Genomic DNA, 15,299 nt, shown 5'->3' with positions numbered 1-15,299 from the left:
ATTTGCAAGCGTGTAGGATGGGAACTCTTGCTTTTCATGAGCTGGGCTCCTCTGCTGCATTTGTGTCCTGTTTGAGCAGCTAAGGTACCTAGAAAGTCTAGGTCAGCTTCTCCCTTGTGTTGCTCCTCACGTGATCTTCTAAAACCACGCAGGAGAATGCCATGCAATCCTGATTTAGGAGTGTTGGAATTCAGTGCCACAAGTAAAAATGACTGTGCCATTTCAGAGGGAAAATGTTACCTTTAGTGGGATCCCCAGCAGGATTAGCTTAGCAGGAAGGTATTTTGGATCTGCTTGTATTTTTGGTTTCATGTGAGTATGCTGCTTCACAATTTGTCTTCAGTTGAGAGGGACATAATCAGTCAGCGTGAAATGCCAGAAGATCTAAGTAGGTATTTTTTTGATCTGCAGAGTGCCTTTGGACAGGGTAAATAGGCTCTACTTAGGAGTAATGGAAAGTGTACTGAGCACACCATTTTTTATGGGTTTTATGTTTTTTACAAAAAACTGATCTTCATGGGCATCATTAAAAACATGGAGAGTGCCAGAAGTAAACGAGCAGTGGAGTTTTCAACCAACGAGCAACAGAAAGGCTGAGGAAAGCCAAGGTGCCCTGGTTCACTTGCAGCCTTCTCTGGAGTAGCACCAGTTTTCAAGGTAAAATGGGGAACGGGACAGTGAGGAAACTCCGTTTCAAAAATGGAGCTAGGAAATGGAGCTAGGAAACGGAACTAGGAAACGCTATGCCAGGTTAAACTAAGAAAAGATACCCAGTGGACAGTCCAGAAGCCAGGCAGCTCATGAAGCACTTTTTTACCTGCTTCCTGCATGATTTTGAAGGCTTTCCATCTTGTTAGGGTGCAACTGGACTTTTAGCCCCAAAAGCAGCCACAGAATCCATGCGGCATGAGAGACGGGCACAACGAGCCCACAGAGATGCTGACCTAGAGGATGAAAGATGCTTTCCTGTGCCAACACCAGGGCCTGTGCCGTCCATGCAAGGACTCTGCTGGCTCCTGCCTGGTGGGAGCACACGGTAAAGATGGAGGTGGAGTTGTTTGTTAGGTGCCGTTGGCAGGTCATCATCCAGCCTGCAGCCAAGCCACGGGGTCTTGCAGCACAAACGGCCCTAGAGACAGAAGCAGCAGGGCAGACACGCTGCTATGGGCCCCATATTCTCCCTTCTGCGGTAATTGAAGGCACTGCAAGGCTGGTCTAACTTCATGTGAGGCTGCGATAATGATTTAGCATTTGGGGCAACCTCGTTTGGATCCAGCATGTAATAACCAGCAAAAACTCTCCAGCTCTGCTCCGCTTGTTCTGCAAGGGGACCTCAGGCAAGTGCTGTTAGCAGGATTGCCATCTGCTGAAAGAGAGGAGGAGGAGGAGGCTCGTAGGCGTTCAAGTCTGATTCCCCGGCCCCCACATTTGGATTAAACTCTGAACTGGCAGCAGGGATGAACACCGATTCCCTGCTGGTCTTCCCATGTGCTGCTGTCTCTGCTCGCTGCTAAACTCTTTGCTCATGCAGATGTTCTTGACTATCAGTGGTCAAAACATTGGTCCACGAGCAGGTCCCATAGGCACTAACAGAAGTATCAACGTACTAAATGCCATTAAATGAAATGAAAAGCCCGTCTCATCTAGCATTACTTCTCCCAAATGACCAGTTCTTTGAGTCATCAGAAATTTCATACTCTGTAAGCCCAGTCGGTACAGGCATGGGCCTGAGCTGATGCAAGGCGGCAGTGATGCAGCTGCCCCAGTAGAGAAATCCACATGCCACGGGGCTGGGAATCAGTGAGAAGGTGTGAGCCTGGAGGCTGCCACTGCTCCGTGAGGAAGGGGGGTGGATTTGAACCCAGCATGGGACAGGCTGGTCCCAGTGCTGCCCTGCTTCCCTCCCTGCTGGCTCACAGCTCTAAACATCTGCCTGCCTCCTCCACAGCCCTGCCTGCAGCCAGCCTGGAGGCTGCCGGTGGGAGAGGCAGGGCTGCATGAGGCATGGGAGCAGAAAGCACCAAGTGTGAATATTAGCTGCGGGCCAGCAGAAAGTTAAGTGGCTATGAGACCTCTGCTACTGACACCACGTCTTCGACACAGAGCTCGGAGCGGCATCGGAGCTCACTGGCTGCTGTGATCCCAGTGGATGCTCCCTAGAAGTTGTCCATGCTTTCAATATCAGCTATGTATTGTCTTCACCAGCTGCTTGGAGTTGGCTCCAGCTGAACGTACCTCCTGCATATGTCAGCTATGCCCACCCACATTCACATGTCCCTGTCACCAGGATGGCATTTTTCATCAGTCATTGTATTTATTGACTCCTAACAAATGGTTTTTCTTGCTAAAGCAGTATCAGAGCAGACCATTGCTCCAGGCTCACCTGGAAGACAGCTCTGCTGCTTGAGCTTTTCAGAGCTGTGGCTGGGTACAACCTGCCCCATTTCTCATACCGGTGGCAGGACTGGAGGACTCTTTCTTGGCTCTCCTAACCAAGACTGTGTGTGGCTACCAGGCTGGGGGGGTCAGCCTTTCTCAGAGAGCATTTAATTATTCGCACAAGGATGACAAACTCCAACAGGAAAGATCAAAAAAGGCCCTTTCCAGAAGAGCTGAGCACCCGGTGCTGTAGCAGGTGTCTTAAGGTTCACAGTTCTTGTCTGGCTCAAGAAGGTCAAACTCTTCCACCTTCAGCTCTCAAACTCAAAAAATTTTTGAGTTCATTGCATTTTGGAATAAGGAATTGATAAATACCTTTGGATGGGAAACATGGGGCACCTGTGTCATGATTTAACCCCAGCCAACAACTCAGCACCACACAGCTGCTTGCTCACTCCCCCCTGGTGGGATGGGGGAGAGAATTGGAAGAGTAAAAGTGAGAAAACTGGTGGGTTGAGATATAAAGACAGTTTAATAAGTAAAGCAAAAGCTGCACGTGCAAGCAAAGCAAAACAAGGAATTCATTCACCACTTCCCATCGGCAGGCAGGTGTTCAGCCATCTCCAGGAAAGCAGGGCTCCATCATGCGTTACTTGGGAAGACCAATGCCATCACTCAGAACATCCCCCCCTTCCTTCTTCTTCCTCCAGCTTTATATGCTGAGCATGACATCATATGGTGTGGAATATCGCTTTGGTCAGTTGGGGTCAGCTGTCCCAGCTGTGTCCCCTCCCAAATTCTTGTGCACCCCCAGCCTACTCGCTGGTGGGGTGGTGTGAGAAGCAGCAAAGGCCTTGACTCTGTGTAAGCACTGCTCAGCAATAACAAAAACATCCCTGTGTTATCAACACTGTTTCCAGCACAAATCCAAAACATAGCCCCATACTGCCTACTATGAAGAAAATTAACTCTATCCCAGCCAAAACCAGCACAACCTGTAAGCCAGAGGGGTCAATGAACACAGGTGCCATCAAGCATCTCTTCAGCTAACCACACCTAGGGCTTGTGTGATGAGTGAGACTGAAGCACCAGCAGCTGAACTTACAGCAACCCAGTTCTCCTGCCCAGCTCGGCAAACCTCAGCACAAGGAGCTGCCTGGTACTGGTCTTAGGAGTACCTCAGCCAAAACACATTCCTTGGAGAAGTGCAGCCATCTGAGAGTGGCTTTGTGCTCCTGATGGTGTTACAGAGGGGTTTGGGCTTTTGCAGCCAGTGTGTTTGCAACTACAGGCAAATAAATAGGAGAAAGGAGAAGCTGCAGTAGTTGGGTTTCAATCTTGAAAGGAAGGGAACAACTGTTTCTTTTCCCCTCTACTCCATTAACTAGTTTTACCTCTGGAGCTCGTTCTTGAGAAGGGGATTTCCAGGGGGACCTGAGCACTTCCAGGAGGCAGGGAAGGCTTTCAGCAGCTGTGAGACACATAACAAAGTACCAAGCACCAGAGGAACAGGCAAGGGGCAAAGCCTTAATTAAAAGCAATGAAGGAAACGATGGAGAGTCCTTCCTCAGCCACCTGGGCCTATGCCTGCACATGTCCAGCTGCCCCCACCAGTCTGTTGCGGGAGGGTTGATAGCACTGGGGGAGGGAAATGAGCCCAGTTGGGCTCAAAAAAACCCACCCGAGCTTCACACATCCAATTTCTCTCCCCCCCCCACCCCTTCCCAGAGAGGCTCACATAAAACACAGCTTGGATTCCTGAAAAGCCTCCCTCCACCACCCGGCCAAGCCCAGCCTTGGGAAGAGGCTATTTATACTCCAGCAATGGGAGAGGCTGCAAGCAGCGAGAGCTGCATCTGTGCAGGGTGCACCAGCCCAAGCACACCCAGCCATGAGATTTTCCTCCTCCGTGTCCTTCCCAAAGCTGCCTGGCCAGCCATAAGCAAGGTGGCCGTGAACACGAAACCCTTCTACTTGTGGGCAGCTGCTATCTTGCCCATTCAGCTTAAAAATCAGGTGGGTTTATGGGGGTCAAAGCACTCAGCCCCACCATGACAGGTGAACCAGATGGCACATGCTGCCAGGAGGTGGCTGCCAGGCACAGGCAATGGGTAAAGGGCTGCGCCAACCCCCCCTTAACCCCTTTTTTGTGGGCAGCTTGACCAAGTGCCAGCAGCTGCAGGCAGTTTTAGGGCTGCAGGCAGTTTTAGGGCTGAAGCCCACAGCAACCACATAGCTGCAGGAGGCAGAGAAATCATCCCTCCCTGCCTTGACCAGAGGGGCCAAGGGTGCCCAGCTCAGGTGCAGACACAGCTGTAGGTAGAGGAGATGAACCTCAGCCCTTGAACCAGACTATGCCAGTAGCAGCAGTGGGGTTTTGCTAGCTGAGCATCCACAGTGAGCAAAGAGGGAGCAGCCAGCTTTACACGGCCTTTTCTTGGGAAGCTAATCCTTAAATCTTTTCTGGATATGTAATCTTTTGGATATTCCCTATTAAAAAAAAAAAAATCAAACAGCTGCATTGCTTTGGCAGGGCTGCTGGCATGCCTGTGCCTTGCTGAGGATGGGAGAAAAGGGGGCCGCTCTCCAAAACACCAGCAGTGCTTCCTCCCACCGCTGCTGGTTGCAGACAGGGAGGCAAATCCCAGCTGTTGGCTCCCAGGATAACAGGAGGGCTGCAGAGAAATGATTGCTCATTTTTCTCACCACATTCAGCTGCTGCCTCATTGGCAAGGTTGGTATCACACACCAAAATAGTCTAAAAAGGCCCCCTAAGGTGTTTGGCTCCTTTCTGCCAGAAGTGGAAGGTGATGAATGCAGCTCTAATGGCTTGAAACACCCAGCAGCAGCTACGTGCATCCTCAACAACATCCTGCCGCACTCCTGCGGAACACATTTCCAGGGTCACCAGCATTTGCTGGCACCCAAAAAAAAAAACCACCCACTCCCCCAGCCCTAGCCATAGCCCCTTGGCTGTGATCTTTGCACAACAGCTTCCAGCTGCGGCTTCAACCAAAAGGCAGCCAAGGCACAGGGACCACAAACCAGCACAGTTGCACTCCTGGCAATGGATTTTGGGCTGTTTATGGCAAAGACTTTCAAGGCTCGGCTAGGGTTTTTTTTTCCTCCTACCAAAACATTTATCTCCAAGCTAAATGAACACAGTGTTTAACCACTGCTCTCCCGCTGTGGGCTAGCAGCACAACGTGGAGATTTACTTGCCGGCTGCTGGTGCAGAGCAAAACATCCCAGTTTGCAACAGCAGCCGCATCCCAGGGAAGCAGCTGCAGAGCTGAAGCGCAGCCAGAGGTCCAGGGGAGCGGAGGGAGGCATCTTACCTGCTCCAAGCCAGCAGCAGCATGCGAGAAACCAGAGGTAGCTTGATGCAGATACTATTGCTGTTTAATAAAAGCATCCTCCCTAGACAGCTGTCATGGTTTAACCCCAGCCAGCAACTAAGCACCCCACAGCCACTCACTCACTCCTCCCTGCCCTCCCAGTGGGATGGGGAGGAGGATTGGGAAAAAAAAGTAAAACTCATGGGCTGAGATAAGAACAGTTTAACTAAAGTAAAATAAAATATAATACTAACAATAATAAAGATATAATAATAATGAAAAGGAATATAACAAAAAAAGAAATAAAACCCAAGAAAAGACAAGTGATGCACAATGCAACTGCTCACCACCCACTGACCGATGCCTGAGCAGCGATCCACCCCTCCCGGCCAACTCCCCCCAGTTTATATACTGGGCATGACATTCTATGGTATGGAATATCCCTTTGGCTAGTTCAGGTCAGCTGCCCCGGCTATGCTCCCTCCCAGCTTCTTGCACACCTGCTTGCTGGCAGAGCATGGGAAACTGAAAAAACTTTAACTTAGGATAAGTGCTACTTAGCAACAGCTAAAATATCAGTGTGTTATCAACAGTATTCTCACACTAAATCCAAAACACACTATACCAGTTACTAGAAAGAAAATTAACTCTATCCCAGCCAAAACAAGGACAACGGCTGTCGCTGAAAACACTGCCAGGACTGCAGCAGGCTGGCCTGAGCCAGCTCAACAGTCAGAGACTTGCTAAGGGAAGGAAGCAAGTTGCAGCTTTATTTTTTTTCTACATCTTTTTTAAAAAATAATTGAATTTTACCTCTCTGACAACAACCATGTCCTAAGTTTATGATAAGTCCCTCCTGGCCTTGAGCTAAACCACACTAAAAAAAAAAAGGCAAACCAAAACAAACCCAACTCTGTTCCCTACATCCATTTATTCAACATTTTCCCTTTGCGGGTTTCTCCCTCCTTGTGCTGAAGCTAAGGGCTGCACAAGGCTCCAGGATCATCGCCCACCCGGGCTGTGGCATCCACCCCCCGCCCATGCTGAGCGGGCAAAGCCAAGGGATGGAGCCCAGCTGGCTACCTAAGACAGAGCAATGGGGGTATCCAGCTCCCCACGGCCCCACCAGCGCCTCTCCCAGCACACCAGATGTTCCCTCCACCACATGAACATCCCCAAACCTGCACCCTTTCTCCTCAAAGCAGGCAGCCAAGGAGCAACAAGCTGCTGCAGCAGCATTCGGATGTTAACAGCACGGTCACTGGCCCACGGGAATTGGAATTTTTTGCCAGCGCTTGGCTGCACCCCTGCACACAGGCTGTGGGCTGGAGACACTGCGGGGATGCTTTGAGAGGGCAATACAAGTGGATTTGTAGACAGGACAAGACCCAGCTGGGGCACCAAAACTGTGAGACAAAGAGCAGGCATTGAGGGGGAGCAGCGGGGTGGGAGGGCGAAAGGCCAAGGGGACCGTGGGACACGTGCCCAGCACAGTAGCTGCTTCCTCCAGCAGCAAGACATCACTCCCTTAACCACAAAAGTACGAAACTAGAGAGGAAGGCTTTTTTCCCCCCTTTTTATAAGCAATCAGCCTTCCTTCCCCTGCCAGCAAGCAGCTCATGGTGGTTGCGGGAGCAGCCTCCTGGCCCCACACAGGGCTGAGGCCCAAGCTGGCAGAGGAAAGGTTTCTACCCAGCCGCTTAACCAGCCCCATGAGGCTTGGGGGAAAAGCTATTTGGATCCTTCCCAGCTCCACAGCCCTTCCAGCCACAGAAAATATCTTCCCAGGAATGAGAGATACAAGCCTGATTGATTGATAAACATGTTTTAGAACAAGATGGGGATAGATTTTAAAGCTGTCCTTCAGTTCGGGCTGTGTTTAAGCAGCACCAGGGTAATTTGTTATGATGGGGGATTTTTATCAATTTAGTAACTCCAAAGCTGTAGCATTACAGCAGTATGAAGCCTTGTCTTCTCAAATCACTTTGGCTTTTCAGCCCCAGAAAACAGACGCCTGAAATGAAGAGGGGGCAGAAGAGGAGGAATTGGGTTACAAGGAAATACACTGACTTCATTTCCGACTTAAGCGTTGCATCACAGACTGTTGACAAAAGCATTTACCAGCCACAGGCCTCCCACTTAACAGCATGTAGCAACTCCCAACACAAGGAGCTGGATCCCAACTTTCCCTCACCCTGCCTCCGCTGCAGGCAGCGACCACAGCAGCACGGCTGAGACCGCTGCTTGTCACCACCACAGTCCTCCCCTGCCATCCAGCGTGGTTTAACCTCTCCTCCCTGGTGCCCGGCAGGCTTGACACCGCAGGGCGGCAAGACTTGTCCTCTTCCCTGAGAAACTGAAGGCAGCAATGCATTTTTGGGAAGCGTGGTGCAGCCAGCAGCAAAACCACTTCTCTTGCAGCTCGCTGGAGAGACGAGCAGAACATCTCAAGAGCCTTTGAACTGACACTTTCCTACAACAGGCTGAAGGGAGACTTCCCATCAGAGGCTCCACCATGCAGAAAAGCATACAAGATGGATGTAACCCAATAGTTAGGCATGTTTGCACACACCAATTAAATACCCCAATTAGCCTGGAGTACAGACAGGATGGCACGCAATTTGCCATAAACCATTCAACCCAACAGCAAGGCTGTGCTCATCATGCTTTTAAGCACCTGCTTTTCAAAGCAGCACCTCATCATTTGTACGCAGCTGCCACACAGCAATTTGCTCCAGGGTTGTGCCCAGGGTTCCCAGCCTCAGCATAACTAACCAAGCAGGGGGAAGAGCTGTTGTCACTCCCACATACCAGCTCCACTCAGTTTTAAACACTTTGACTCACTGGAAGTGGGAGCCAGGAGTATTAGGGGCTGCACAGCCAGATCAGGGGCTGCATGGCCATACAAACACTGCCCTGCCCACACTAACCTTACTCCACTGAGAAGCAAGTCTCCAACTAAGCAAGTGCTTACTCTTCCCTTCCTTTAAGGCTCCCAGTTTTTAACAAAGATGCAACAGGAAGGGTAAGGTAACATCCTCACCTGGCCCCATTAAACAAATCCTCTGCAAGGAAAGCCAGAGTTGGCTCACAGTGATTTTATTTAGGCTTTGAGCCTGCCTCCCTGCCTCACAGCCCGGTTGGGTGAAGGCAGAGGAGCATTGATTTACACTTCTCAGATTACACCAAAATTGTACCTCAGCCCAAAGCGCAGCTGGCCCAAGACCCTTTCTTGGGAAAGCTAGAAAAAAATAGATATGTAAATGAAGTTCCCATACAACTAAAATAGGGTGCGTTTAAACCAGACAGGAACCTCCGAGATAACTAGGGCACGCTCCATTCCCACCTCCACAGCCAGTATCTCACTCCTCCCAGCCTGCTGCTGCATCTATCTCACCCCTGCAGACACCTACCTCCACCTCAGCCCTCCAGCACCAGGGGCCAAAAAGTGACACGAGACAGCAAAGACGCCAAAACTCTGAAGCGGAGGCCCGAGGCCTCACAGATGAACAGCCGGCAAGTGGGTCGCGCCCTCCCCTTTCAGGCACCTTAACCTCCTATCCCTCTGCCATCACTGCAGTAGGAAATAACAGCTAATGACTTGCAGTCCAAGGCAGCATCCCTGCTCAGGCACACACAACCGTGATGTCAGCAGCAACAGAAACCCCCTCGCCCCAGCTGGGGCTCCGTGAAGGCGTTTGTGTTCCTTTATTCAATCCAGACTGCCACCAGGTCAGACAGGTAGAAAGCGCAAGGAACCCGTTCCTGTTGCATCTCAGCAAGAACCAGAGAAGCAACAGCTGTTTGCTCCAGGTCTATCAAACAGATGCATTTCCTAACCAGGAACAGTAAGTTATAAATGCTCAGGTAAGTCTCAAGCCCTGACATGCACCTGCTTTGTAATAAGCTTAGGACAGGGCTAGGCCATTCTGACATTTCTCTCCCCAAGAAGTCAAGCGCAGAAAACCCCAAAATCCTGCAACTTGACTGAGTTCTAGTTAGTCTGCTCCTGAATAGCTGTCAAATACCAAGGCGCTAGTACCACAGCCAGGCTGTCTAGGAAAACCTAGTAATTTCACCCTCTCCCCACAATGTTCCCAGTACCTGGGCTCAGAGGGAGTGCTGGTGTTAGGCTCCTGCTCCATCCATTCTCCTACCTTGATCCTGAAGCCACACTACAACTGAGGACAGACTCGAGTATCCTTGTCTGACAAAGAAGCTCAGCCAGCACTCAGCTTGAGTAGCACATATTCCATTCTGGGTTGGTTTGGGTTTTTTAAGTTAATTTTGGTATCTCTTCCAGAGATAAGTCTCTGTGCAATCATGAAAGATGAAGGTGGTCCGCTCCATTACGATGACACTTCTTGGGCTTTGCCTTATTGACCTCAGCCTGCTCTTGCACTCCAATGCCACAGGTAGCAGCTGCGTGAAGTCTGTCTGGAGACAGTCAAGTTGTGGTGCGCTAGGAGCAGGCTATACTACTGACAGTACCACATCCTTGGACAAACACCTTGCTGCAACCTCTCCTGCAAGTCACCCTAAGAAACACACTAGACCAAAAGGCATCACCTACAATGGGTTTAAATGAGTTTTATTTTAGACAACCTACATGACAGATGTTTGGTTTTTTTCTTTTTTTAAAACAATGCCTCCACTCCAAATCAGGGTCAAAATAAGTGAATAAAGCTCAAGATGACATCAGTCCAGTTGTTAGACATTGCCGATTCCTGGTGTTGTGCTGATGAAGAAGAAACAGCAGCCAGCTATGAAGACAAGTGATCCAAAACCATACTGTTTGATTTGTTACTGAAACAAGAATAACAAGTGTTAGTTCAAGGTCATGACAGTCACTGTAAGTTTCTTTAACTTATTTGTGTATTCCCTAATTCAATCTGAGCTGCCACAGGCAGGCAGGCAGAAAGCGCAAGGAAGTTATTTTTGCATCTTAGTGCAAACCAGAGAGCAACAGGAAAAGTGCTCATGGTCTATCAGAGGATGCTGATCATTTTTACAATCATACAGAGCAACTGGCATCAGCTGCTGAGCAAGCCAGACAGGATACGCATTCACACCCTTTTTGCCCGACACACCAAGTTTCAGATTTCCTCTCAACTAAGAGCATGTCCTAAACCAGTACTAAAGCTTACAATGTACACGCTGTCTCTTAGAAGAGCTGTACCAAGAAGCTGGAACAGTTCTTCGCACACTGGAACGCCCTGCTACTATTCTTTTGCTCCATCTTGAAGTAGATGGAGTGACCTCAATTACACATCCGAAAGGCCTGCCCAAGTAGGGGAGATGCACCGAAACTTCTGCTCCAAGGAGGTACCTTCCAGGTAACCGCCTGTTCTAGGGCCCAGCACAGACATCACCCTTCAGTCAAGCTGCAGGAGGTGGCGTGTCTGTTTCGGCCAATAAAAGTGTTCCCTTAGTTGGGCTACTGCTCCACACTAGAAGTTGGTTCATCTTTACATGACTTGCATACCAGAAAGCCTGTAAGAGGCTTTACAGATAAATTTAGCTGGCTATAAACAGACTTCATAAGTCCGCAATGACTGGGCAAAGCAATTGGTGATCCCACGCTGCTAGTCCGCAGTGAATCCCACAGCTCTCCAAATAAGCCAAAAAATGCAAGTGTTGGGATCCAAATACTGTTTCATTGCAACCACATTCCAACAGAGAGTAGTTAAAGATAAAGAAAACCACGGGAGCTGTCTGAGCTCAGGCAGTTGGAGATTCCAGATACAATAATATTAAGTACTCGGTCAAGTACTACCTTGTTCCCAAATTTAGAGCAATATTTAAACAGATGGTTCCTGCATAATAAAATAAGGGCATCTGATTAAGTGAAAGAAGATGGAACATGACCATGTAAGGTACTTCAGAATTAACCCCCACAAGAAGGATCCAAAGTAGAAGTGCTCCATTTCAGAAGACATTGTCTTTAATCTAACAGTTTAAAACCATTACCAATTACACACATCTCACCAAGGCAATTCCTTCCGCATTTCTTAGCCATTAAGTCACCATGAATCATCGCAGTGAAACTATGTCCCCTTTTAGTATAACTGAATAGTATACAAGGGAAGTTTCAGCCACTTTGTATAATACGAAGCAGCAATTAGGCTGTACTTACATGAACTTTAAGTTTTTAAACTGGCAGCTACTGTTCAACTTTAACAGGGACACGACAGAACAAGCGATGCATTGAAAGAGCTAATCACGTAGTTAGGCACATTCATCCAATTCAGGTCAGTACTTACACATTTCTCAATTTCTAAGCCGTCCTTAAAGAAAATCATATATGGGGTCACACCATCCTCACGGAAATCCAGGAGAGCCACCATACCATCTGGATTCATGTTCTCTCCTACAAAGAACTTCAGAGAAATGTGTTACTGAGACATTTAATGAGCTATTATCAAGAGAAAGTGCCTTTTTATACAAGAAAGCTATAACATCTCCAAGTTCAGTTTAAAAGTCTCCCTGACCAGCTGCAGGGATTTTGCTTTCTGCAGCTTGTCCATTTTAGTACCACGTAACTTTCCCACACTGCTATGAACATCAGAGTAAGACACAGCACGGGCCAAAGTGATCCATCTTTCAAGTCTTTAACTCCACGGTTCCTAAATAGTGATAACTACAAATGTAGTGAACTACAAGCGTTGCAAGCTGAACTGAGATCCCCAAACACCTAAAGAGTCCTTCGCTATTTCTCCTCCCTCACTCTCAGAGCCCCTAATACTCTCAGACAACGGCAAGTTAGATGCCCTCATAACAGCAGCCCTCAAAACTCAACAAGCTGGCTCAGCAGATGAACCAATCGCAGCTGGTATCACTGCAATACTGCTGTAAGGAGACGTAAGTTTCATTACCTGGTAGTTTTTGAAGTTAGCAAGGATGTGTTTGATTTGTTCTGCAGCCCCTGTCATGAAAGGCTTTACTCTCTCTGGCTTGTGTTCCTCAAGTCTGGCTTTGATTCTGGAAGGAAAAAAAAGCTCTGAAAACATGTTCTAGCTTAACTTCACTGTGCAGCATCACATCATAGCAGAAAGAGTTACTAGCAGTCAAACTGTTTGATTTTGCTGCCCTTTCCCCTCTCCCAGCCCCCAAATTTTAACTTCATTTTGCTAGTGAATTAGCAGGACAGTGCCTGCCACTCATATCAAGCTCATTTTACTTCTAGGCTAGTGATAGACAAAAATTAGCAAGCCATTCCCACAGCACCAAGAGTACTATCTATCAATATCACAAAGCATTTTCACCTTTAATACTAACCCACTGAACTGTGAGCAACAGAAACTGTACCTTGAATTAGCAAAAAGTTCCATTCACACACATTATTTTTTGACATTTAAATTGTCAAGTTAGAAAAGCTTCAGGGAGCTTTTCTTCACCACCTCACCCCCTCCCACATGAACATTTGGCATAGAGGAATCCAAACGAAAACAGCAAGGTTACAAATAATATCCAAAGCACATGATCAGGTCCTCTACCTCGGCCAAGATAAACTTAGATACTCCAGTATCAATTCTTTAGAGCTCCAGTTTTGCCAAGTATTAAGACATTATTGAAGTTCATAGCCAGTTTGGCACGTGTATCAGAACTAACATCTACTAGGAATAAAGTTCAACGCCGTTTTTAAAATCTCAACGACCTAAGCATTTTGCAATCCCATTTAAAGAAAAAGCCTACCAACACTTACGCTTTCATGTAGTCCTTGATGTACTTCTTGTAGGATTCTTTTGTAAAGCTGGTTTCCTGAAGGTGGTGGTTTATTACTATATCAACACCAGTTATGACTGTGGCTTCTGTCCCATCTCCCTCAGGACCTTCAGCAGAGGCATTGCCACCAATTAGAGAGTCATCAATTTGACCCTCTGTCCTGGTGACCATCTAGATTTAGAGACATCAAAAAACTTAACGGCTCTGCAAAAATCTTAATGCTACCGCTCTTACACATCTATGACCTGACAGCAGGGCATGACTTCAGAGCCACAGTTAAGTGCAAGGAACCTGACTGCAGCCCGAGCACAGATTTCTTAGGCCAGACTGCTCTCCCGGTGCCTGACCAAAGCTTCATTACACCACCAGCACGCACTCCAGCTTGCCTGCCCCGGGCCCTCTCACGCACCACTTGTGGCAGCAGCCGGCTCTGCCCCGGCCACGGGCACCATGCCATGGTGGGTCTCCCCCGCTCGGGCCCCTCGCAGGGAAGCCAGCCCCCCTCTACCCAAACCCTGCCTCCGCCACCGGCGCGGCAGGCCCGGCTCCACGCAGCAGCCGGGCCCTGAGTGACCGCAGCGAGACCTGCCTCCCCCCACCCTCCCTCGGGGCGGGCGGGCCACTTACCTTCCCCTCCACTTCCAGGCACAGGCCGTTCGCCACCTCCCGGATCTTGTAGATGTCCGAGAACATCTCGTCCTCTGCGAGGGGACAGACACACACACAGGCGGGCGCCGCCGCGTCAGCCTCCGCCTTCCGCCTCCCCGCAGCCACCTTCCCCTCACCGCCCTTCCGGGCCACGCTCCGCTCCGCCTTCCCGTCGTCCCCGGGCCCGGCGCTCCAGCCCGGACCCCGCGGCCTAGGCCCGGGCGGTCCGCACCTCCCCCCCCGCGTCCCCGTGTCCCGTCCCGTCGTCGTCGTCGTCCGTCCCCCCCCGCCCGCACTGCACATGCGCGGCACCGCCAGGCCCAGCGGCCGGGCCCAGGCCGCAGCCAGCCGCTTCCCCCGCCCGAGCAAGCGCGCGCCCGCCCGCCCGCCCCCGTCCCGCTCCCCCGCGCCGCGCCGCCGCCCTTACGGCTGATGCAGTCCCGGTAGATGATCATGGCGGCGGGGGGAGGGGGGGGGCGGCGGCGCGGGTCTCTGCGCAGCGACCCGAGAGCGGGCGGGAGCGAGGCGGAAAGGGCCGAGTCAGCGCCTGCCGGAGCTCATATAGCGGGCACGTCCCGGCGCGTCATCGCGCACGCGCGCCCTCCTCCCTCCCTCCCTCCCTCCCTCCCCCCGCCCCCGCCCCGCGCGGCGCCCCCGCGCGGCCGTCGGGCGGGAGGCGGTTGGTGGCGGGGGGGGGGGGGGGCGTCCGTTACGAGGGCGTTAGAGCGGCCTTTTGGCGGGGGGGCTTCTGGAGCGCAGACCGCCTCCCCGCACACGCCGGTAGAGCCGTGCCGGCGGGAGGGCGGCCGTATGCCTGTGCTGACGAGGCAGGGGAAGCTGCGGCCGAAGGCCAGCCCTCTTTGCCCTCAGCCGAGGGCAGGGGGGGAGGGCGGTCCGTCGCCGCGGTCGGCTTCGCCGTGCTTTGACCGGCGGGTTTGCCCAGCGGCTGTAGCCTTCTTCCTCTTGCTGATTTTTTCACTGACCCGGGCGTGAATCTTACTGTTCAGCTCTGGCAGTTTTCAAGGAGAAACGCTCCGAGCCTTTCCCAGGCATCTCGAGGAAGCGCTGCTGCGTGTCTCCCACCGCGGTCGGGGGTGCCACTGCGCCGTTTGCTGTGCTCGCTCCATTAGCAGCCTGATAACGCGTGTATCGGCTGTCCTGACCGCCTCCAGCTGCTGCCTTCTCACCTACAGGGTGTCTCGCTAGGAT

At 50.7% G+C, this 15,299-nt stretch overlaps 1 protein-coding gene and 2 non-coding genes across 3 annotated transcripts; all 3 read right to left on the bottom strand.

Annotated features, from left to right (window-relative positions):
* Window positions 1–9,413: 9,413 nt before the first annotated feature.
* Window positions 9,414–9,549, bottom strand: LOC127029808 (small nucleolar RNA SNORA31). The gene has a single exon (XR_007768239.1). It is a non-coding gene; the product is annotated as a small nucleolar RNA SNORA31 (small nucleolar RNA).
* Window positions 9,550–10,287: 738 nt separating this feature from the next.
* Window positions 10,288–14,573, bottom strand: TPT1 (tumor protein, translationally-controlled 1). Its single transcript, XM_050914927.1, has 6 exons — window positions 14,518–14,573; window positions 14,070–14,143; window positions 13,423–13,613; window positions 12,593–12,698; window positions 11,981–12,097; window positions 10,288–10,523 (listed from the first exon to the last, which is right to left on the bottom strand). The coding sequence occupies exons 1-6, from the start codon at window positions 14,543–14,545 to the stop codon at window positions 10,521–10,523; spliced, it is 519 nt and encodes a 172-aa protein (XP_050770884.1). The 5' UTR covers window positions 14,546–14,573; the 3' UTR covers window positions 10,288–10,520.
* On the bottom strand, window positions 10,589–10,718 carry LOC127029807 (small nucleolar RNA SNORA31). Its single transcript, XR_007768238.1, has one exon. It is a non-coding gene; the product is annotated as a small nucleolar RNA SNORA31 (small nucleolar RNA).
* Window positions 14,574–15,299: the final 726 nt, after the last annotated feature.

This window comes from Gymnogyps californianus, chromosome 1 (assembly GCF_018139145.2).
Source record: "Gymnogyps californianus isolate 813 chromosome 1, ASM1813914v2, whole genome shotgun sequence".
Lineage (NCBI taxonomy): Eukaryota > Metazoa > Chordata > Aves > Accipitriformes > Cathartidae > Gymnogyps > Gymnogyps californianus.
This window is presented reverse-complemented; position numbering and strand designations above follow the sequence as displayed.